Here is a 24249-nt window from a genome sequence, read left to right as displayed (position 1 = left end):
CTGTGCCACCCATTCTTTGTGTCCTCTGCCCCATTCCCCTGGCCTGTATTATTTGGTCTCTTTGTCCTGTGACAGGAACCTTCTATATCCCTGTCACGCTAGCCTGTGTCCATGGCCACGCCATCTCTCCTTTGTGTCTATCTTGTTTTACGTTCTCCAACTTTTCAGGTGCCCTGAAATCTACCTTGCACTTTCTTTGCAGATTGTGCCTCAAGTACAGCTCAGTGTGGACCCCCCAGAACCTCCTGCCCCGTCTGAGCCTCCTCAGCAGCGCCCACCTCATCTCACCAATGGCTCCCCAGCGGCAAAGCCACCACCAGCGCTCATCAAAGTAAGTGTACATACAAATCCCCCAGCCTTTGCTTTTAACTGAATCTCGAGCAGTGTTTACCGGTGTGGATTACACCGAAAAGGTAGGCGCTGAAAAGGTTGGTCTAGCTGTCTTTGTATTTCCCACGAGTGACATATGAAAGGTATTGTGCCCTTAGTATAAGGGAACCCGCTTCTGATACCTGTGTTTTAGTTGATGTTATGCGTGATGCCAGCTAACAGGTGCGGTGTAGGTTCTTCGTGCTCAGGTAGGGACTTTACACTTTTAATTTCTAACGTGCTACGGACAGAAGAAAGGTGTTTTTTTTGTTTTTGCTTGCGGCTGTGCACTTCTTCGTTGAATCCATTAAATATCTCTGCTAGTCTTCGCAAAGCACGGATATGTCAACGATCGACGAACTGCGCCATCTTCTCTTTGCCTGTGAGAAGCACCATATACAGTGCGACTTTAAAAGCCAGAAAGATGGCTCAATTAAAAGCTGACCGGTGGCATCTCAAGTCACTTGCAGCTCACTAGTTTCAATACCCAACACGGGCAACTCGGCCTTCATCTTTTGGTGTTGGGAAATGGAATGCTGTTAAGTGCTGCTAATTAGTGTCTGCCCGGCTTGGACGTCCTCTTCAGGAATGAACCTGAAATATGCTGGTATGACACTTTTTGCCCTTCACAACACTGTTGGCTGTAACATGCATTCTTTGCACTGCAGCCTATTTAATTTAAGAGGTAACACTTTGTGGATACATATTAAAATGGGCCACCGTGGGGCATAAGTTTGGATGAGCTCAGTAGCAAAATGTCCTCATGCTGGGTACACCCTCATGCTACTCAAGGTGATCACAGTCTGAAAGAATCGTACATTTAGAACACCAGTAATATTTTACCTGTAATCATTTATGATACATGAATAGAAGAAACGGCAGCAACCACCCCAACGAGCATCTCTCCGCCCCCTATCTGCTTAGGAGGAGAGTATCCACTGTGAATATATTCGTCATCACTGCTGTCATACATAAGACCACCTGTAACAGACTTTTCATACACCTTGGTTATCTTTACTATAAATATAAAATCCACAACACTGTGCTGAACCTCACTGGTATACAGTCCTTCTAGTGGAATAATGGGAACTGTTCTAGTGTGCACTATGGACGAAATAGAGATGGGTCCTGATACTACTTTCTCTGTACTTGCAACAGGAATTTGGTTGACATTAAGCATGTATTTGATGCTGTGGCCCTGATGAAATTGCCAAAAATGTAATGGCAGTGAAACATGTGGCCAGTCATAACATTTGGGTCAGAACATGATGCAGGTTTTTATCAATGCACTGGGTGACACAACTCTACAAAGACAATTGGTCACCTAAGACACATTAGTAATTCTCGGGTCAACCTAACTTGTATCTAAAAAAACAAAAGAGGTCCACGACTACAAAGGGGTGATGGTGATATTCGTAAACCACGCAGATTGACTAGGATGGATGCAGCTCACATCACTAGAGACAACACAACTAGTTCCTACTGAAAAATCTGGACTCATGAACAGAAAAGAACACTGCAGCCTCCCCCTTGTACTCTCACCTACAGGAGGATGCCTGCGATGAGCTAAGGGCACTGAATGAGCTCATAGATGTGACCAGTATTTGCTTCCTTGAGATGTCTCTTTTTAGCAAAACCTGATGGTCTTCTCTTCACCAGTTTTTTTTTTTTTTAAACACACACCACTGATGGGGTTCTGGAGCCTAATACTGACCAGGGACACCCCCCAAGACTAATGAAGAGGGAGAGGCACAACCATCACGGGGCTGTAAAGTGGTGTAGTTAGATGGGGGTTACATTTGAAATTATGACTTCAGATTTATCTGCCTAAAAGCTGGGAGGAGCAAAGAGCTCTCATTGAAACAATTGCTGAGTTCTGTATAATATGCAGCAAAGCAGCATGGGCTTCAAGTTTATGTGCCTAGAAGCCAGGAGCGATGCCCTCTCGCAAAATGCAGAGTTTTGTTCCACATGATTTGCAGCATGTGAATCGGAGTATCTACTTGACAGTCAGGAGCTGTGACCAACTCTTCAAATGCACTACTTTCCCCAGTATGTGCTAGCTCTCTGGCTGAATCTGGCAAACTCCATCTAACGTTTAGAAGGAATCTAGCAAGGGAACTATGTACAGGTCTTACATCATAGACCTTGTTAATGAGTTATTTACATAACATGAACTAATATCATCAGCTTGATAAAGCTGCTGGGTGGAATCATGCTTCTAAGAATGCAATGACGCGCGATAAAGAAAAGGTCTGCCTCTTCTATAATGCTTTGACTTGTGACTCTGTTCTTTGTGCAGCAGGCAGGCCTTAGTGTGAGATGGAAAGACTGGCCCACTGCTGGCCTACGTCTGTCGTAAGGCTGGCTCAGAGGGTGGTGGCGTTAGACTAAAACAAGTAAACATATTGGGAAGTTCCTGTGAGGCCAGTTCTCCATGTCCTGCACAGCCCAAGGGCAGATAGGCAAGCCTTGTGAGATGTATTGGTGCTGCTCCTGGACATGCAAATACCAGATAATACTGATAATACTTAGGCATTGACTCTCCCTTGGGGATTAAAGTCGGAACTGTCAGGGCTTACGCCTGAAGGGTGTGTGGGGTGGATGTTTAGTTCCGCTACCACACAATAGAGAATGCCCAACTATAGTTATTATTTAATACAACACTTTAATAACCATGAAGGAATAGTTTCAGTAATTTAAGAAAGTTCCTATAGTACTGTGTAACTTTCTCAACCAGTATTGTTATTTTTATTATTAGATTTCTTGTATAGCGGTACCATCTACCGTTAAGTAACCTTGAAGTACTTCTCAGTTCATCTTTAACGTTCTGTGTCTATGCTTTAGAGGCAGCGATCAGGAATGTCATTTGGCATGAAAATGCCATCCAACAGCCAAGTACAAGGGTCTGCTCTGCAAGCGCCCTTACAGCACAGTCCGGTAACTGGTTTAAATCCTGTTCATTGGCTATATGTGAGCCGGGACCACATGCTGTACCCATCCCTTGTCTGAGGCCAGCGACTCCTTGTGGAAAGAGCAGCATTTTCAGGGTGAAGTGGGAGTCCGCGAGCAGCAGCGCCTCTGGCTTTCTGGCAGCCTCAGACAGGGGGAAAAAGTTGCAGCACCCTGGCAGTCCACATCGCTTAACGAAAATGTCCCTTGGTGAATGCAGGGTGCAGGCAAGCGGCTTACGCATGATTGTCATAAATGAAAATAAGCACTTCATACGCAAAGAGAAAGTTGTCTAGAAACTAAAGGTGGTACATTTTTTTTATTCTGTTATCCAGCCTTTGAAATGCAAACTTTGATCTCGGTATGGAGCCAATAATTATTTTACAGTCTGCATGAAATCTAATTTCGGTATCCAGGTGGCACAGGTTTCGCTTAGGCATTTGCAAGCCCTCGGGCTTTCTTAAGGCGAAAATAAAAACGTACTGAACATCTCATGATGGGTCTTTTTTTATCAAGAGTCATCCTTAATTATGTTCCTAATCACTGTTGTGTGGCTCCCATATCTGAGCTTCTCCTCTTTTCACCCACACATTCTCAGCAGTGTTTGAATCCTCACAGCGAAGTCATTGTTCAGCAGATGCACGTTGCAGGCGCACTGGGTTTCGTTGCCTTTTCAGAGCCCTCAACACTACATAGAGAAGTAGATGGGCAGGAAGTGCAAGGTACACACACATAGGCCTCCTGGCGGAGCTGTTGGGCAATAAATGCAATTTAAGGCACACTGGCCCCACAGAGCCATCAGAAGTCCTCAGATTGGTCTTTTGGAATCACAGTAGAAGAGAAACACACAGCGCCACTCACGAAGGAAGCGCAAGTCGCGCTGGGCTCAGTTATAGGGTCCCCGGTCATGACCGGCTTCGCATGCTAACCATATCGCAGTAGATTGCTGAACTCAGGCTCTCGCTGAACAGAACAGGTCCACGGCTCACTGAGCAGTCTGTGTCCTTGGTCAATACGCAGCAGCACCACAGAGTTTCTCATGTATTCCTTAGGGTATGGTCGCTGCCCTTAAAAGATAGATTGCAGATTTTCAAGCCCCCAGTCATCTTCTTCCGCTGCACATGTGTTAGTCACTCCAAAAGAGTAAAGGTGAGCACTGGATATGTGCAGGATTCAGGACATCTCCAGTTCTTGGGTTTTTGGCCTCATCTAGTTTACGAGTTACGTTGAAAGTTATCCCCAAACATTTTTCAGAGGAAATTAATTCAAAGCTCATCTTCTAGCTAGTGCGTTTCTCTCCGTAGCGACGAGTTTCAAATGAAACTGCCCTCTGTAGTTTGTATATTCCAACACAAAGACACGGATATGAGGTGCGAGAAGCAGCCCCTCTTTACTGTAAAATGTGTGCAAGCTTGTGTTGCCTTTTGGTCATTTATTTGCGTAGGTGTTGCTCAAGCCGAGTGACAGGTTGGTGTGGTGGGACTGGTTGAGCCAGATACAGTGAGCAATAAAAGGTCTTCTTGTTGCAGGATTTATATTGGAAGCTACTCTTTGGACCTAGTTTTACAGAACATTTATAGGGAGGGAGCAATTGAGAAGAGCAGCTGGGGCTGAAGATGTCAAAGGGGGCTGGTTGGGCATGGAGAAAGAGGTGAGACTGCAAGTTCTAATTAGCCTTAACCAGATGGAGCACCCTAGAACTGTAGAAGTTCGTACTTCTTGATGCGGAACCCAAAATGAGTATGCCACCTCATGTTTCCCAAACGTTCTCATACATACTTTGGTTACAGACAAGGGGACTGGAATTTTCCATTTATGACCTACTACACAAGTTTATCAGGAAGAGACAGTAAGCAGTCTCCACCTGATGATGCTTCAAAAAGTACCTGCTGCTGTTATACTACTTGTAGCATAGCCTTGGCGAGGGGTGGTAGGTAGCCACCAAGGGCCCCAAACACTGTACAGGTAAGCATTCTGTTGGTGACCAACTTATCTCAGCCATGCAGAGCACCTGCAGGTAGACTTAGGGCACTGGTTTCAAGTGTAAGAAAGCCTACTGGGCTTACCAGAATATTAAAACAAGGTACTTGGACAGAGCACCAGGAACTTTCGTCCGTTCTCTGCGCTGTTTACTGTTGAACCTCTTGAGTTTGTTCCTGTTTCAGGCTCTGTTAAGACAAAGGGGACACTAAAGCACGGGTAATGTGTCTTTGGTCAGACTTCAATGTATTTTTCAGTTGCCAAACCTTAAAATCTAGTGTTTCCCCCATTCTTCTCTTTTCGCTCAATAGCACAGCCAGCCCAAGTCAGCCAGCGAGAAGTCTCAGCGCAGCAAGAAGTCCAAGGATCCAAAACCGAAGGTGAAAAAACTCAAGTACCACCAATACATCCCCCCAGACCAGAAACAGGATAAAGGAGAGCTGCCCATGGACTCGTCCTATGCCAAAATCCTGCAGCAGCAGCAGCTGTTCTTGCAGCTACAGATCCTGAACCAGCAGCAGCAGCATTACAACTACCAGACCATCCTGCCTGCTCCACCAAAGTAAGAAACTGTGTTTAAATATGCATTAATAGAACAAGCCATTTGCTATGCTCCTCCTGTACTCTTAAAGTTAATGTAAAACCGATAACCTCAGACCATAATGTGCTGAGAGCCATTAACTCTGTCAGTCAGTCAGTCTAGATACATGCACCAATTCTGTCCGAGCATGCTACACTCCTTTAGTTTGAGGTGCAGTCGAAATGCACCACTGATAATCCTAGACCACGTTTCGTGCTACAGAATCCCAGCAGTCTAACTACACATACTGATTACACCTTATCATGTCCTGCTCTTGAAGGGCACGTGCGTAATACACACATTAGTGCTCTGCCCCTTAGAGTTTCTATGTGTTCGATGGCATGTGTAGCTGCAGATACACATGCTGTGCACAGTCCGCCGTCTGGTGTTGGGCTCGGAGTGTTACAAGTTGTTTTTCTTCGAAGAAGTCTTTTCGAGTCACGAGACCGAGGGACTCCTCCCCTTTCGGTTCCATTGCACATGGGCGTCGACTCCATCTTAGATTGGTTTTTTTCCGCCATCGGGTTCGGACGTGTTCCTTTTCGCTCCGTGTTTCGGGTCGGAAAGTTAGTTAGAATCTCGGAAAAAATCGTCGGTATTGTTTTGTTCGGTATCGGGTTAGTTAGAACAAATCAATACCGAATCTTGAAGAGCTCCGGTGGCCCTTCGGGGTAATTTCGATCCCCCGTCGGGGCCTGGTCGGCCCCACCGCGTGCGACTTCAAGACTGATGGAACGGACCCCGTTCCGCTTCTGTCCTAAATGCCATAACAAATATCCGTATACGGATCAGCATCTGGTCTGTAACTTGTGCCTGTCCCCGGAGCACAAGGAGGATACGTGTGAAGCCTGTCGAGCGTTTCGGTCGAGGAAGACGCTCAGAGACTGAAGAGCCAGAAGATTGCAAATGGCGTCCACGCCGACAGGACAACATCGGTTCGAGGACGAAGAGGAAGCGTTCTCCATCCACGAGTCTGATTCGGGGGAATCCGACGCCGAAGACATAACAACCGTGAGTAAGACGTAGAAAATTAGGACTCTCAAAGTCCACAAAAGCCCAGGGGACGCCACTGCCAACAGGCCATGGCTTAACCCACAAACTAGGTGACCGAGCCAAGGCACCGAAAAAGGGCATGCTGGTGTCGAAGTTATCCGACTCCGGTCGTGATACCGCCACACAGCAACCTTGGAGCCGAGACACCGGCTCCGAGGAAATTCGGCGCAGAGACAGCGGCACCGAAGATGTTCGGCACCGAGATCCCACACCGAAATCAAAGAAACCTTCTTCGGAGCCTAAAAAGCCTACCGAAACGGTTTCAGTACCGAAAAAAGCCTCGGAACCGAAAATTAGTTCCTATACAGAGGAACAAGGACTAAACACCCAATTGCATAGATTTGGTGAAGAGCTTCAAACTGTAGAGACTGACTACACTCAAAGGAGGCTTCACATCCATGAAGACAAAGGGAAGATAACCACTCTTCCCCCAATCAAGATGAAAAGGAAACTTGTTTTCCAACAAGGGGACAAGCAACCACAAGCAAAGGTGGTAAAGAAAGTAACACCACCACCTTCTCCACCACAATCAACACATGCATCACCGGCGCAAACTCCACCACTAACGCACTCACCAGCTCATACCACAATGAGCCAGGATGATCCCGATGCATGGGACCTCTACGACGCCCCAGTGTCTGACAATAGTCCAGACTCCTATCCAACTAAACCGTCACCACCTGAGGACAGTACATCATATGCACAGGTGGTCGCAAGGGCAGCCGAATTCCACAATGTCTCACTACATTCGGAACCTATTGAGGATGACTTTCTCTTTAACACCCTGTCCTCCACCCATAGCCAGTATCAAAGCCTTCCCATGCTCCCAGGAATGCTAAGGCACTCAAAACAAATATTTCAGGAGCCAGTTAAAGGCAGAGCCATAACTCCGAGGGTGGAGAAAAAATCTAAGGCACCTCCCACAGACCCAATATTTATTACAACACAACTAACACCGGACTCAGTAGTTGTGGGGGCAGCTCGTAAAAGAGCCAACTCTCATACATCAGGCGACGCACCACCTCCAGACAAGGAGAGCCGCAAATTTGATGCAGCGGGAAAAAGAGTTGCAGCAAATCAGTGGCGTATCGCCAACTCGCAAGCACTCTTGGCAAGATACGACAGGGCTCATTGGGATGAAATGCAACATTTCATCGAACACCTTCCCAAAGAGTTCCAAAAAAGAGCACAACAAGTGGTGGAAGAGGGACAAAGTATCTCGAACAATCAGATACGGTCTTCCATGGATGCAGCCGATACAGCTGCAAGGACAATAAACACTGCAGTCACAATACGGAGGCACGCTTGGCTGCGCACTTCTGGGTTCAAACCCGAAATCCAACAGGCTGTGCTCAATATGCCGTTTAATGAACAGCAATTGTTTGGGCCGGAAGTAGACACTGCCGTTGAAAAACTAAAAAAGGACACCGATACAGCCAAAGCCATGGGCGCACTCTACTCCCCGCAGAGCAGAGGCACATTTCGGAAGACACCTTTTAGGGGAGGGTTTCGGGGTCAACCCACAGAAACCAACACTTCACAGACAAGACCACCTACCTACCAGGGTCAATATCAAAGGGGAGGTTTTCGGGGACAATATAAAGGAGGCCAATTCCCAAGAAGTCGGGGAAAATTTCAAGGTCCCAAAACCCCTCAAAATAAACAGTGACTCACAAGTCACACAACCCCATCACACAACACCAGTGGGGGGAAGACTAAGCCAATTCTACAAATCTTGGGAAGAAATAACAACAGACACTTGGGTCTTAGCAATTATCCAACATGGCTATTGCATAGAATTTCACAAATTCCCTCCAAACGTCCCACCGAAAACACGCAATATGTCAAAACAGCATATAGATCTTCTAGGACTAGAAGTTCAAGCATTACTACAAAAGGACGTAATAGAATTAGTCCCAAGCCTACAGAAAAACACAGGAGTTTACTCACTGTACTTTCTAATACCAAAGAAGGACAACACTCTGAGACCAATACTAGATCTCAGAACACTAAATACCTACATCAAATCAGACCACTTTCACATGGTCACATTACAAGACGTAATCCCACTGCTCAAACAGCAAGACTACATGACAACATTAGACCTAAAGGATGCGTATTTCCACATACCAATACATCCTTCCCACAGGAAATACCTAAGGTTTGTATTCAAAGGAATACATTACTAATTCAAAGTGTTGCCATTCGGAATAACAACTGCGCCAAGAGTCTTTACAAAATGCCTAGCAGTAGTAGCTGCACATATCAGAAGGCAGCAGATACACGTGTTCCCTTACTTAGACGACTGGTTAATCAAGACCAACACGCTAACAAGGTGTTCACGTCACACAAAGTATGTCATACAGACCCTTCACAAGCTGGGTTTCTCCATCAACTATGCAAAGTCACACCTTTTGCCGTGTCAAACACAGCAATACTTAGGAGCGACAATCAACACAACAAAAGGGATAGCCACTCCAAGTCCACAAAGGGTTCAAACATTTCACAAGGTGATACAGGCCATGTATCCAACACAAAAGATACAAGCAAAAATGGTATTAAAACTCCTAGGCATGATGTCTTCATGCATAGCCATTGTCCCAAACGCAAGATTGCACATGCGGCCCTTACAACAATGCCTAGCATCACAATGGTCACATGCACAGGGTCAACTTCTAGATCTGGTGTTGGTAGACCGCCAAACATACATCTCGCTTCTATGGTGGAACAGTACAAATTTAAACAAAGGGCGGCCTTTCCAAGACCCAGTGCCACAATACGTCATAACAACGGATGCTTCCATGACAGGGTGGGGAGCACACCTCAATCAACACAGCATCCAAGGACAATGGGACATACATCAAAGGAAGTTTCACATAAATCACTTAGAACTGTTAGCAGTATTTCTAGCGTTGAAAGCATTTCAACCCATGATAACCCACAAATACATTCTTGTCAAAACAGACAACATGACAACAATGTATTATTTAAGCAAACAGGGGGACACACACTCGACACAGTTGTGTCTCCTAACACAAAAAATATGGCATTGGGCAATTCACAACCACATTCGCCTAATAGCACAATTTATTCCAGGGATCCAGAACCAGCTAGCAGACAATCTCTCTCGGGATCACCAACAAGTCCACGAATGGGAAATTCACCCCCAAATACTGAACACTTACTTTCAAATTTGGGGAACACCTCAAATAGATCTATTTGCAACAAAAGAAAACGCAAAATGCCAAAACTTCGCATCCAGGTACCCACACCATCAATCCCAAGGCAATGCTCTATGGATGAATTGGTCAGGGATATTTGCGTACGCTTTTCCCCCTCTCCCTCTCCTTCCATATGTAGTAAACAGATTGAGTCAAAACAAACTCAAACTCATACTAATAGCACCAACATGGGCAAGACAACCTTGGTATACAACACTACTAGACCTGTCAGTAGTACCTCATGTCAAGCTACCCAACAGACCAGATCTGTTAACACATCACAAACAACAGATCAGGCATCCAAACCCAGCATCGCTGAATCTAGCAATTTGGCTCCTGAAATCCTAGAATTTGGACACTTAGACCTCACACAAGAGTGTATGGAGGTCATAAAACAAGCTAGAAAACCTTCCACTAGACACTGCTATGCAAATAAATGGAAAAGATTTGTTTGTTACTGCCATAATAATCAAATTCAACCATTGCACGCATCTCCAAAAGATGTAGTAGGATATTTACTACATTTGCAAAAATCAAATCTAGCTTTCTCTTCCATAAAGATACATCTCACCGCAATATCTGCTTACCTGCAGATTACTCATTCAACTTCCCTATTTAGAATACCTGTCATTAAAGCGTTTATGGAAGGCCTAAAGAGAATTATACCGCCAAGGACACCACCTGTTCCTTCATGGAACCTCAACATTTTCTTAACAAGGCTCATGGGTCCACCTTTCGAACCCATGCATTCTTGTGAAATGCAATACTTAACGTGGAAAGTTGCATTTCTCATTGCCATCACATCTCTAAGAAGAGTGAGTGAGATTCAGGCATTTACCATACAAGAACCATTTATTCAAATACACAACAATAAGGTAGTTCTAAGAACAAATCCAAAATTATTACCAAAGGTTATCTCACCGTTCCACTTAAATCAAACAGTAGAATTGCCAGTGTTCTTCCCACAGCCAGATTCGGTAGCTGAAAGAGCACTACATACATTAGACATCAAGAGAGCACTAATGTACTACATTGACAGAACAAAACAAATTAGGAAGACAAAACAACTATTTATTGCCTTTCAAAAACCTCATACAGGAAATCCAATTTCAAAACAAGGCATTGCCAGGTGGATAGTTAAGTGTATTCAAGCCTGCTATCTTAAAGCAAAGAGAGAACTGCCTATTACACCAAAGGCACACGCAACCAGAAAGAAAGGGGCTACCATGGCCTTTCTAGGAAATATTCCAATGAACGAAATATGTAAGGCAGCAACATGGTCTACGCCTCATACATTTACCAAGCACTACTGTGTAGATGTGTTCACTGCACAACAAGCCACAGTAGGTCAGGCTGTACTAAGAACATTATTTCAAACTACTTCAACTCCTACAGGCTGAACCACCGCTTTTGGGGAGATAACTGCTTACTAGTCTATGCACAGCATGTGTATCTGCAGCTACACATGCCACCGAACGGAAAATGTCACTTACCCAGTGTACATCTGTTCGTGGCATGAGTCGCTGCAGATTCACATGCGCCCACCCGCCTCCCCGGGAGCCTGTAGCCGTTTAGAAGTAGATCTTAAACAATTGTACATTTGTAAATATATTACTTTAACCTTTATTATGTACATACGTATTCATTCCATTGCATGGGCACTATGACTAACATACACAACTCCTACCTCACCCTCTGCGGGGAAAACAATCTAAGATGGAGTCGACGCCCATGCGCAATGGAACCGAAAGGGGAGGAGTCCCTCGGTCTCGTGACTCGAAAAGACTTCTTCGAAGAAAAACAACTTGTAACACTCCGAGCCCAACACCAGACGGCGGACTGTGCACAGCATGTGAATCTGCAGCGACTCATGCCACGAACAGATGTACACTGGGTAAGTGACATTTTCCATACAACTCATTGTGACAGGTCATGCTTTGCTTCTCCAGTGCACGAGAACCAGTAACTGTCTACTCCACCTTGTGAGATCAGTCTAAATGTACCATGATCCACACCAACATTGCTGTGAGGTCGCTCCAAGTACACAGTGAGACCTGCAGACCACGCTCCACTGCTGCAGTGCCTGGAATCTAGTCTAAATACACACGTTCAGCAAAGGAATCAATTCTCCGCTCATTAGGGAATCTAAATTCAGAACTGATGACATCAGACGATATTTTGCTTCTTTGGTGATTAAGATTCACTAACTTTGTTCTTTTCTCCATCATGTGACATCAATCTGCATGCATACACCAATGTCAGACTACGTTCCGCTCCTCCAGTTTATGAGATCTGGTCACAGAACACTTAAACATAAGGCCACGTTTATATTTACATTGACCTCCTTGTGACTGTGCTGGCTGTGTTTTTCTTCACAGACCCCCGGGGGAGCAGCAGAATAGCAACGGCAGCAAAAGCAGCACAGTCATGTGCACTCTCTCTGCTACTCCGACCGGTTCTAGCACGCTTTTGAGGCAGAACAGCAATACAGCTCCTCCAGCTAAGCCCGGACCACTCCCTGGTAACCTGGATGACATGAAGGTGAGCACTCTGCTGGTGCCGTGACAGGCTTCAGGCCACAATCTTGTATACAGGTCCTGCTCCGGATTTATTTCATTCGGTTTTGGACTTAGCACTAGCTCTCTCTGAGAATATTGTTACTGCCACAGGAGCATCTCGGACACAGTATGCGTTACTTTGAATAGTGTAGTGACAATACTGAGCAACACCATTTCCAGGTTTTTTAGATGACATAAAGTTACACACCTACACTTATTTACATTGAGCTTTTTTCATAATTTGAGGTACAGGGAGATCATTCTTCAGATATGTGGTGTAAGCAGTCAAACCACGTGAACAAAAATCGTCTGATCCGCAAGCCCTTCATAGTAGACACAGTATTGTCAACTCTTTCTTTAATATCTTCAGAAAAGAATGATTTACTTATTGACAGTGTGAAAGATGTTGTGGCAGTCTAATAGTCCATTCTGGGATGTTTGCTTCTGGTCCCGATGACCCCAGAACTTAGCACAGTATTTCACCAGCACATAAACCACTATCTAAATGTGTTCTTAGCAGAATGGCCTGATACTCTCCTTTGACCTCTAATTGTAGCAGCGAATCGTCTTTCCACCATGGGGACAAGTTTGTTTTTCATACTTACCTCTTCTTTTGCTCAACTTTTAAATTTATCTTGTTGTTTTGCTCCCAAAACTTGCTTTGAATGACGTTAATCCTTTCCAGCAGCTCTTCAATTTTAAGTTGTCCGCACTTAGGCCTTATCAGCGCCAACATTTGTTACTTGTGGTGGCACTACCCCAGGAAATCTGTTGTCAAAAGTCTCCATTACACACTTGGTTTCCTATTGTTTGGTAAAGTATTATTGGCTAAAAGGCTCAGTCCTCCTGAGAGCATTCACACACAGGGCTGTCAAGTGCTTTTTCAGGGCCCTGTGTTCATGCTACAAAAGTGATTTATAGATTTTGAAGCAAGCCTGCTCTGTTTATTAATGACGAGACCGCTAACATGGCTATAGGAAAGTTTATTAATATTTAGAGTGGACAAATGTTCACTGTAAAGATAAGGCCACCAGCTACTAGAAGTCCCACCAATTAAGTAGAGTTAACCTGTACTCCATCATTGCTAACTTGACACAAACCACACGGGCTTAAACCAAAGGCAATGTGTAAAGCATTTAAGCAGTACATAAACAGTCACAGGAAGCACAATAAAATGCCACAACCAATTCTAGAATAAAGGTAAACTTTAGGTAAAGTAACAGCAAAGGGACAAAAATCGAATAAGAGGAACCAAGGATATGAATTTTTGAAAGATTCAAATGAAAACAGCACCAAAAGCACCAATGATAGTCTACGGGAGTAGTAGGCCAGGACCTACATGCAATCTGAGGCCGACCACAGTGGAGTCTTGGTCAGATACAAGAAGTAGATTGGTCCTGGTGAAAGTCTGGAAGTCAAAGGTTTCTAAGTCCTAGCGCAGAAAGGGATTTTGTCACTTTTTGACAAGCAAAATCTGGTGCCCAAACAACCACAGGAGTACATGTGTGTAAGGCCCTCAGGGTGTCAGGCTCAGGCCAACATCACAGTCTAGTTGCCACTGGTCAGCTGGTTATTTTAAGGAAATGGCCTCTTGCAGCTTGTTGTCTCTCTGTAGCCATACAGAAGGTCAACCAACTGATCCTTGGAGTCCCCCTCGTTGTCCAGGGTGTAATAGTGAGGAGGTCGAGTCCTTTAGGGCTAGTCTCAGGTCATAGTCAGCAGGTGCAGTCCTTTTGTGATCTTCCGCAGGTTTAAAACGTGTTCTAAGGATGGTGCAGTGGGATGCCACACTTCTGCTACATTTATGCCCTTTTATGCACCAGCCAGTGGGCATGGGTGTGTCAGGTCTTGAGGATCCTTAGGAGCAGTACCTTCCAGAAGCCCATCTGCCAGCAGCTCCAACTCTGAGTGAATTTCACCCGAGTCTCAGAGTGCCTAGATGAGGGGAAGGGAATAAGGAAGGGGTCTGTGAGGAAGGAGACCTGTAAAGGAAAATACACTTTGCAACTTATGACATTAATGTATCATTTGAAATGTAGTAGCTTTTCTCATAGGTGCCCTTTTGCAAAGCAGTGTATTTTCATTCAAACACATGAGCAGAAAAGGAACAACACAACAGGATCTATAGTTTCTGACAAACACATGTAACATGCCAAGAACTCGGTACAGTAAAGTCTCTTATTCCTAGTTTTGAGTCTGTGTTACTTCACACTACCTTGCATGGTAGCCACCCTCGTGTTACATCACAATTGAGCTGCCTTACATTGGCTCACAATACTATATACTAATGTGAGCAAGTCCATGCAAAAAGATTCCCAATAATGTGCGATCGTCTTCTCACACTTTCGGAAATAGCAGCATTGAGTTGTCTTACGTACTATTGTCCCAAGAAATGCAGTGTAGGAAGCTGGCCTGGTGTGTGATGGCTACCTATGGTACTTACACCTTATACCAGGTCCAAGGTTCCCCTATTAGTGAAGCGTAGGCAGTGCCTAGAAGCCAGGCTGTCTAAAGGTAGCTGTGGATGAGCAGCCAAGGCTTATCTAGGAGACATGCAAAGCTCATGCAGTAACACTGTAGTCGCACAGCTCTTATACACATGAAAGAAAATACTCTGTGTTAGAAAAATAAAGGGTCTTTATTATAGTAACACAGTACCAAAAGTACTAGAGAAGCAATACCCCAACAGCAGGTAAGTTGACACACTAAATATGTACACTAGTAATCAGAAATAGGCATAAAATTCCAATAGACAATAGTGACCCTAGGAGGAGCCCAAACCATATACTAAAAAAATGGAATGCAAATTCAGGACCCCCACCCAGGTAAGTGGAATCTGTAGAGAGGAGCTGGAGGAACTAGGAACCCCAAAAGGTAAGAACCACAGTGCCCCCCAGCAACCAGGAAGAAAGGAGTAAATTACTGTTTTTTTCCCCGAACCACCGAAAGGACTGAAAAGAAGAATAATGCACCACCCAGACAAGAAGGCAAGAAACCAGCGGTGGATCATGGAGAAGGAAGACCTGGAAAAAAAAGGGGGGGGCCCAAGTCCAGAATTTGTAGAAGTGTCCGGTGGTGGTAGGAACCACTACCCACCCATCTGTGGTTGCAGGAGTTGGTCGACGGTAGGACGAAGACGATCAGCAATGCAGCCCTGGAGTAGGTGAAGAGTTTCTGGTGGATGCAGTTGATTCCCCTCGCTGGATTGAAGATTGCAGTCTATCTGTGGTGTGGAAAAGCCACCAACAAGCCTTGACAAAGGCAAGAGCACAGTAGGCGAAAAGTGGAGTTGTCGGGGGCCAGCAAGGTCCAGGGGGACTCAGCCCATGGAGGGGAGTCCCAGGGAACCCTCAGCAATGCAGAGAGTCCACAGAAAAAAAAGCAGCCCCCACAGAAGACCCATTGTAAAAGGACCCATGAGTCGCACAGGAGCCCATGCAGCACAACTGAAGAAGGGTCCCGTGCCGCAAGAGAAGCACGCAGAGGACTGTGCGTCGCAGGGAAGAGTGCTAGGGATACACAGAGCCTGAAGATCCCTTGGAGGATATGCCAACAAGCCTTAGCAGCTGCACCAAAGTTGGACAGCTGGCAGAGAAGACCAAGGTGACCATTCCAGACCACCACCCGTGATGCAGGATCCATGCAGCTCGGCATGAGAGGAGATCCACGCAGCCGGTCGTCGTTGCTGTTGGTGCCTGCGGATGCAGGGGGTGTTACTCCTTCACTCCAAGGGAGATTCCTTCTTGTGCAGGCTGAAGACTTGCTGCCCTCAGAGGATGCACAGCCGGGGAAATGTTGCAGTTGCTGGGAGGAGCCGGAGAATCAATGTTGCAGGGCGAAGTCAGCGCTGTTGCTGCAGATTGTGGGTTTCTGTGGAGACCAGTTGCGGTTTGAGTGTCCAGTAGTCGAAGTAAACAGTGCAGAGGAGTCCTGCTAGAGTCTTTCCCGTGGAATCTGAGGACCCACCCAAGAGGGAGACCTAAAGAGCCCTGGAAGGGAGATTGGTCACCTAGCCAGGTGATCATCTATCAGGAGGGGGCTCTGACGTCACCTGCCTCACCTGGCCACTCAGATGCTCCCAGAGGCCTCTGCCCACCTTAGATTCAAGGTGGCAGAATCAAGGAGCCCTCTGGAGGAGCTCTGGGCACCACCCATGGGGTGGTGATGGACAGGGGAGTGGCCACTCCCCTTTCATTGTCCAGTTTTGCGCCAGAGCAGGGACTGGAGGTCCCTGAACTGATGCAGACTGATTTATGTGAGGAGGGCACCAAATGTGCCCTTCAAAACATACCAGTGGCTTGGGTTAGCTGCCCTTCCCAAGCCTTGTAACATCTATTTCCAAAGGGAGAGGGTGTTACCTCCCTCTCCCGAAGGAAATCCTCTGTTCTGCTTTCCTGGGCTTGAGCTGTTCAAGTGGCAGGAGGCAGAAACCTGTCTGAACGGTGGAAGCAGCATGGGCTGCCCGGATAACCCTGTAATACTGGTGGTAGCATTGTAGGGGGTCCTTTAAGGAGCCTCCAAAGTGCATGGAATCATACTTCCATTACTTGCAACAGTATTGGGATATGGTCCGACATGTTTGATACCAAACATACCAACGTTCGGAGTTACCATTATGTACCTGGACATAGGTAGTGACCTCTGTCCAGCACAAGTGCAAAATGGCTTACCCGCACTCGCAAAGTGCAGGAAAATGGATCTGAAGTTTGTGGGGGCACCTCTGCTAATGACGGGGTGCCCTCGCACACAGGTACCTGAACCCTGCCCTCTGGCCTGAGAGGGCCTACCATAGGAGTGACTTACGGTGACCTGGTGCAGTGACCTGTAGGGAAAACTGGTGCATGCACATGTTTCATGCAGACTGCAATGACAGGTCTGCAGAACCCTTTGCATGGGCTCCCTATGGATGGCAGAATAACTGCTGCAGCCCATAGGGATCCCCTGAAACCCCAATGCCCTGGGTACCTAGGTATCATATACTAGGGACTTACAATGGGGGGACCAGTATGCCAATTGTGGAAAAAAAAAGTAAGTTACCTAGTTAGATGGGAGAGAGCATAACCACTGGGGTCCTGGTTGGCAGGATCCCAGTGGACACAGTCAAACACACTGACAGCAGGCAGAAAATTAGGGTAACCATGCCAAGAAAGAAGGCACTTTCCTTCAGTGTCCTATGTCCAGTACACGTGTAAAATGGCTTTCCTCACTCACGAAGTCCATGAAAATGGAGCTGGAGTTCATGGGGCACTTCTGCTCATGCAGGGGTGGCTTCGCACACAGGTACCTGCATCTTTCCCTCTGGGCTAGGAGGGCATACCATAGGAGTGACTTACAGTGACCGGGTGCAGTTTAAAAAGAGTGCATGCATCCTTTCACGCAGGCTGCAATGGCAGGCCTGCAGATACACTTTGTTGGGCTTCCCATGGGTGGCATAATACATGCTGCAGCCCATGGGGGACCCCTGGTGCCCCAATGCCCTGGGTACCATATCCCAGGGACTTATATGGAGGCACCAGTATGCCAAGTGTGGGGTGTATGTGGTCCAAGCAACCAAGTTTAAGGGGAGAGAGCACAGTCACTGGGGTCCTGGTTAGCAGGATCCCAGTGAACACAGTCAAAAACATACTGACAACAGGCAAAAAAGTGGTGGTACATGTGCCTGAAAGAGGGTACTTTCCTACATGAAGTAGATGATAAATTCTGTCTTTGTGTTCGAAATAGGTGTCCTACTGCATTGCACACTAGCAATACTGTGCAACATTGTAACCATATCCAATGTAGATCCTTACCCATCTTTGCACCAATCCACGGTTCAACCAGTCTGCCACCATGGCCCAGTGCTGATGACCTGACTTGCCTCCTTGCCGCCAGAAAGGTACACCAGAAGTGCCTAAAGATATCATTGCTTCCGCCAGGAGGGAGCTGTGAAGTTCTGCCAGGTGCGCTCTGACTGTCACAGGGTCCTTTAAATAGAAACTGTTCCGAGATGGCCACTGAGAGTTCACGTAGTCTTGTTGGTGTTTAGCTACAGCAGGTATCTTGAACTATTTATAACAGATGGTGGCCCTCTTAACTTCATCACAGTAGATGGTGGACATCTTAAACTAGTCACTGCAGATGGCGGCCATCTTAAGATTGGTAAAGAACATTCCTAGAAGTATTCGTAGAAGGGAGCATTATTGGAATTCCACCAGCAGCATGTTCCCGGGGAGTGCCACTTCCCACAGGGTTGCCGACAAGTACTCTCAGACAGGTGACCAATGATGCTGATCCCTATGAATAAATTGAACTTCATGAAGTGCCTAATGCAACATTTCTATAACCAGTTAAGTCCTCCAGCATATTATGTTTAACTGTCTCAAGCACTTCTTTTCGCTTTCCTTCTCAGCTAGTTAAACTCCCAAGTGGCATCTTCAGCGGCCCGCCTACATTACTTCACCAGTTGTTGCAAAACATAGCCCCTTTTGAAAAAGGTGCGGGATGATTATCACTAGCAGGCTAAATTAATTCTTAAAGAGTGAGTATAATTCTTCAGCACTTGTATATGCCCGCTTGATGCCTCATATACTGGCTTTCACCATTTAGCGACTTGGGCGGAAGTGCATCCTTCTGTATGAAGATCCAATTTAGACTGCCAAACATGCCGTTTGATGGGCAATATTTGTTTGGAAAGCATGCAGATGTTGGCAACCAAACAGTTACTGACACTGCAAGGTCTCTTCGTGTATTTCAGTGTAGAATTGTTCTGTGGCATGTGTAGCTGCAGATACACATGCTGTGCATTATCCTGCCATCTACTGTTGGGCTCGGAGTGTTACAAGTTGTTTTTCTTCGAAGAAGTCTTTTCGAGTCACAAGACCGAGTGACTCCTCCCTTTCGGCTCCATTGCGCATGGGAGTCGACTCCATCTTAGATTGTTTTCTTTCCGCCATCGGGATCGGACGTGTTCCTCTTCGCTCCATATTTCAAATCGGGAAAGTTAGCTAAATTATAAAAAATTCGACGGTATTGTTAACGTTCGGTACCGGGTTAGTGTTAGTGTATCGGCACCGACATCAAAAGCGCTCCGGCGGCCCTTCGGGGCTTCCGTTCTTCACCGGGGCCTGGTCGGCCCGACCACACCCTTAGTCCCAGACTAATGGACCGGACCCCCTTCCGCTTCTGTCCTAGGTGTCATTCGAAGTATCCTTATATAGACCAGCACCAGGTCTGTAATCTGTGTTTATCACCTGAACACAGGGAGGATACTTGCGAGGCTTGTCAAGCGTTTCGATCGGAAAAGACCTTGAGAGATCGACGCGCAAGAAGACTGCAAATGGCTTAGACACCGAAAGAGCAACTCTACCTCAGAGAGGAGTAAAGCATTTCCATCCAGGGGACGGACTCTGACGAATCCGAAAGTGACCGAACCTCGACGGTGCAGCGAACAGTGAGTATACCTGCCCCGTCCAAAACTCACACAAAGACATTTAAGGACATGGGGACGCCACTGCCAGCAGGCCATGGCTTAACCCACCGAAAAGAAGGTGACCAAACATCGGCACCGAAAAAGGCAAGAGAATTGCCGAAGACGTCCGACTCCGGTCGAGATTCCGGCACCGAACGATCTCGACATCGAGAGTTCGATTCTCCCAAAGTGAGGAAAATATCTTCGGAACCGAAAAAGACTATACCTGAAACCTCGGTACCAAAAAAAGCGGCTTCAGAGCCGAAAAGAAGCTCTTATACAGAAGAGCAAGGACTTTCCACCCAAATGAAGGAAAGACATAGATTTGAGCAAGAGTTAGGTATGGAGGAACCGGACCATACACAAAGGAGGTTACATATCCAGAAAGAGACTGGAAAATACAAACCTTACCTCCACTCAAATCTAAAAGGAAACTTGCATTTCAGGAGACTGAAATGCAACCTTAGGCAAAGGTGGTTAGAGACAAATCCCCACCACCAAGGGTACCACCACAACCGTCCCCACCGCACTCACCACAACTGTCACCAGTGGGAACACCTACAATGCAGTCACCCACACGTACTGGGATGACACAGGATGATGCTGATGCATGGGACTTATATGATGCACCAGTATCGGATAACAGTCTGGATTGTTATCCAACAAAGCCATCACCTCCAGAAGACAGTACTGCATATACGCAGCTACTATCCAGGGTAGCAATGCACACAGAGCCAGTGGAGGATGATTTCCTGTTTAACACCTTGGCATCCACCCACGCTTCCTATCAGTCTGCCAATGCTCCCGGGCATGCTCAAACACGCGAAACAGGTCTTCCAGGAGCCTGTAAAGGGACGGGCTATCACGCCTAGAGTTGAGAAGAAGTACAAACCTCCCCCAACAGATCCGGTGTTCATAACACAACAACTTACACCGGACTCAGTGGTTGTAGGAGCGGCAAGAAAGAGAGCAAACTCTAAATCGTCAGGAGACGCTCCACCTCCTGACAAAGCAGAAAGTTTGACGCAGCGGGCAGACAAGTGGCAGCACAAGCAGCCAATCAATGGTGGATTGCAAATTCGCATGCCCTACTTGCTCGCTACGACAATGCACACTGGGACGAGATGCAACACATCATACAGCACTTGCCCAAGGAACACTAGAAACGTGCCCAACAGGTAGTGGAAGAAGGACAGGCCATATCTAACAGCCAGATAAGGTCCGCACTAGACTCGGCAGACACGGCAGCACGAACGGTCAACACGGCGGTAACCATTCGCAGGCATGCATGGTTAAGAAGTTCTGGATTCAAGCCAGAGATTCAACAAGCGGTGCTGAACATGCCGTTTAATCAAGAACAGTTATTTGGGCCGGAAGTTGACACAGCAATTGAGAAGTTAAAAAAAGACACGGACCCGGCCAAAGCCATGGGTGCGCTCTATTCCCCACAAGTCAGAGGCACCTTTAGGAAACCACAATTCAGAGGAGGATTTCGGCAACAAACATCAGAGCCTTCCACCTCCCAAACCAGCCCCACCTATCAGGCACAATACCAAAGGGGAGGGTTTTGTGGTTCCTATAGAGGACAATTCCCAAGAGGAAGGGGAAAGTTCCAAGCAACCAAACCAAGCCAGACCAAACAGTGACTTCAATGTCACAAAACCCCAACACTTGTCACCAGTGGGGGGAGGTTAACCACATTTTATCAAAACTGGACACACATTACCACAGACGCATGGGTCTTATCAATTATCCAACATGGTTATTGCATAGAATTCACAAAATTACCGCCAGCTGTACCACCAAGATCACACAGTCTGTCCCAACAACACTTAGACCTATTACAAATAGAGGTCCAAGCACTACTACAAAAACAAGCAATAGAGCTCGTACCCAATCATCAGAAAGGAACTGGCGTCTACTCACTATATTTCCTAATTCCAAAAAAGGACAAAACGTTAAGACCTCTCTTAGATCTCAGAACACTGAATCTCTTCATCAAATCAGACCACTTCCACATGGTAACACTTCAGTACGTGGTTCCCTTATTAAAAAAGGAGGAATACATGACAACATTGGATCTCAAGGATGCGTATTTCCACAAACCCATCCATCCTTCTCACAGAAAATACTTAAGGTTTGTAATGCACGGCGTACACTATCAATTCAAAGTGCTACCGTTTGGAATAACAACAGCCCCAAGGGTATTCACAAAATGCCTAGCAGTAGTAGCCGGTCACATAAGGAGACAGCACATGCATGTATTCCCATATTTGGACGACTGGCTAATAAAAACCAACACTCAACAACCGTGTCTTCTCCACACGCAATACGTTATAGAAACTCTACACAAACTGGGGTTCTCTATAAATTACCAGAAATCACATCTGCAACCATCCCAAATACAACAATATTTGGGAGCAACACTCAACACACAAAGGGCAATTGCCACTCCAAGTCCACAAAGGGTCCAAGCGTTCCAAAATGTAAGATCAAGCATACAGTCAAACCAACACTACCCAGTAAGGTTTGTAATGAAACTTCTAGGCATGATGTCTTCATGCATAGCCATTGTCCCAAATGCAAGATTACACATGCAGCCCTTACAACAGTGCCTAGCAAAACAATGGACACAAGCACAGGGTCAACTTCAAGATTTAGTGTTGATAGACCGCCAAACACACTCCTTGCTTCAATGGTGGAACCCTATAAATTTAAACAAAGGGCGGCCATTCCAAGACCCAGTGCCTCAAGCTGTTATCACAACAGATGCTTCCATGATGGGGTGGGGAGCACACCTCAACAAGCACAGCATACAGGGTCAATGGGACAATCAACAAAAACAACTTCACATAAATCATTTGGAACTGCTAGCGGTGTTTCTAGCATTTAAAAGCATTTCAACCACTGGTAGCCCACAAACACATTCTTGTCAAAACCGACAACATGACAACAATGTATTATCTCAGCAAACAAGGGGGGACACACTCGTCATAACAGTGTCTCTTAGCACAAAAGATTGGGCAATTCACAATCATATTCGCCTAATAGCACAATACATACCAGGAATTCAGAATCAGTTAGCCGACAATCTCAGTCGAGATCACCAGCAAACTCACGAATGGGAAATTCATCCCCAGATCCTACAGGATCACTTCCTCCGCTGGGGAACACCAAACATAGACCTGTTTGCAACAAAAGAAAACGCAAAATGCCAAAACTTTGCATTCAGGTACGCACATCCTCAATCCAAGGGCAATGCACTATGGATCAGGTGGTCAGGGATATTTGCTTACGCTTTTCCCCCTCTCCCACTCATTCCTTATCTGGTCAACAAACTAAGTCAAAACAAACTCAAACTAATACTCATAGCACCAACCTGGGCTCGCCAACCGTGGTACACAACACTGATGGACTTATCAGTAGTACCCCCACATCAAATTACCAAACATACCAGATCTGTTAACCCAACACAAACAACAGATCAGACACCCGAATTCAGCATCGCTCAATCTAGCAATCTGGCTCCTGAAGTCGTAGAATTCTGACATTTAAATCTTACACAAGAGTGTATGGAGGTCATTAAACAAGCAAGAAAACCTACAACTATACATTGTTACGCAAACAAATGGAAAATATTTGTTTGCTACTGCCACACTAATCAGATTCAACCACTACATGCCTCCACAAAGGACATTGTAAGCTACTTATTACACTTACAAAAGTCTAATTTAGCATTCTCTTCCATCCATCTCACTGCAACATCTGCCTATCTGCAGAGTACACATACTACATCACTTTTTAGAATCCCAGTCATTAAAGCATTTATGGAGGGACTAAAAAGAATCATACCCCCAAGGACACCACTAGTACCTTCGTGGAACCTTAATATTGTATTAACACGACTCATGGGCCCACCATTCGAACCCATGCATTCTTGTGAAATGCAATATCTGACTTGGAAAGTAGCCTTTCTAATAGCTATCACATCACTTAGAAGAGTAAGTGAGATACAAGGATTTACTATTCAAGAACCCTTTATACAAATACATAAACATAAAGTGGTTCTCCGTACAAATCCAAAATTCT

General features: G+C 45.9%; 1 protein-coding gene across 4 annotated transcripts in view; it reads left to right on the top strand.

Annotated features, from left to right (window-relative positions):
* MRTFA (myocardin related transcription factor A) overlaps window positions 1–24249 on the top strand; it is a 231153-nt gene that overhangs the window by 103710 nt on the left and 103194 nt on the right. For all 4 annotated transcript variants that reach the window (XM_069231149.1, XM_069231148.1, XM_069231151.1 and 1 more), the window contains 3 exons: window positions 203–331; window positions 5613–5863; window positions 12534–12696. In XM_069231149.1, the coding sequence (XP_069087250.1) occupies window positions 203–331; window positions 5613–5863; window positions 12534–12696 (543 nt within the window). The remainder of the gene's footprint in view (window positions 1–202; window positions 332–5612; window positions 5864–12533; window positions 12697–24249) is intronic.

Source organism: Pleurodeles waltl, chromosome 4_2 (assembly GCF_031143425.1).
Source record: "Pleurodeles waltl isolate 20211129_DDA chromosome 4_2, aPleWal1.hap1.20221129, whole genome shotgun sequence".
Lineage (NCBI taxonomy): Eukaryota > Metazoa > Chordata > Amphibia > Caudata > Salamandridae > Pleurodeles > Pleurodeles waltl.
This window is presented reverse-complemented; position numbering and strand designations above follow the sequence as displayed.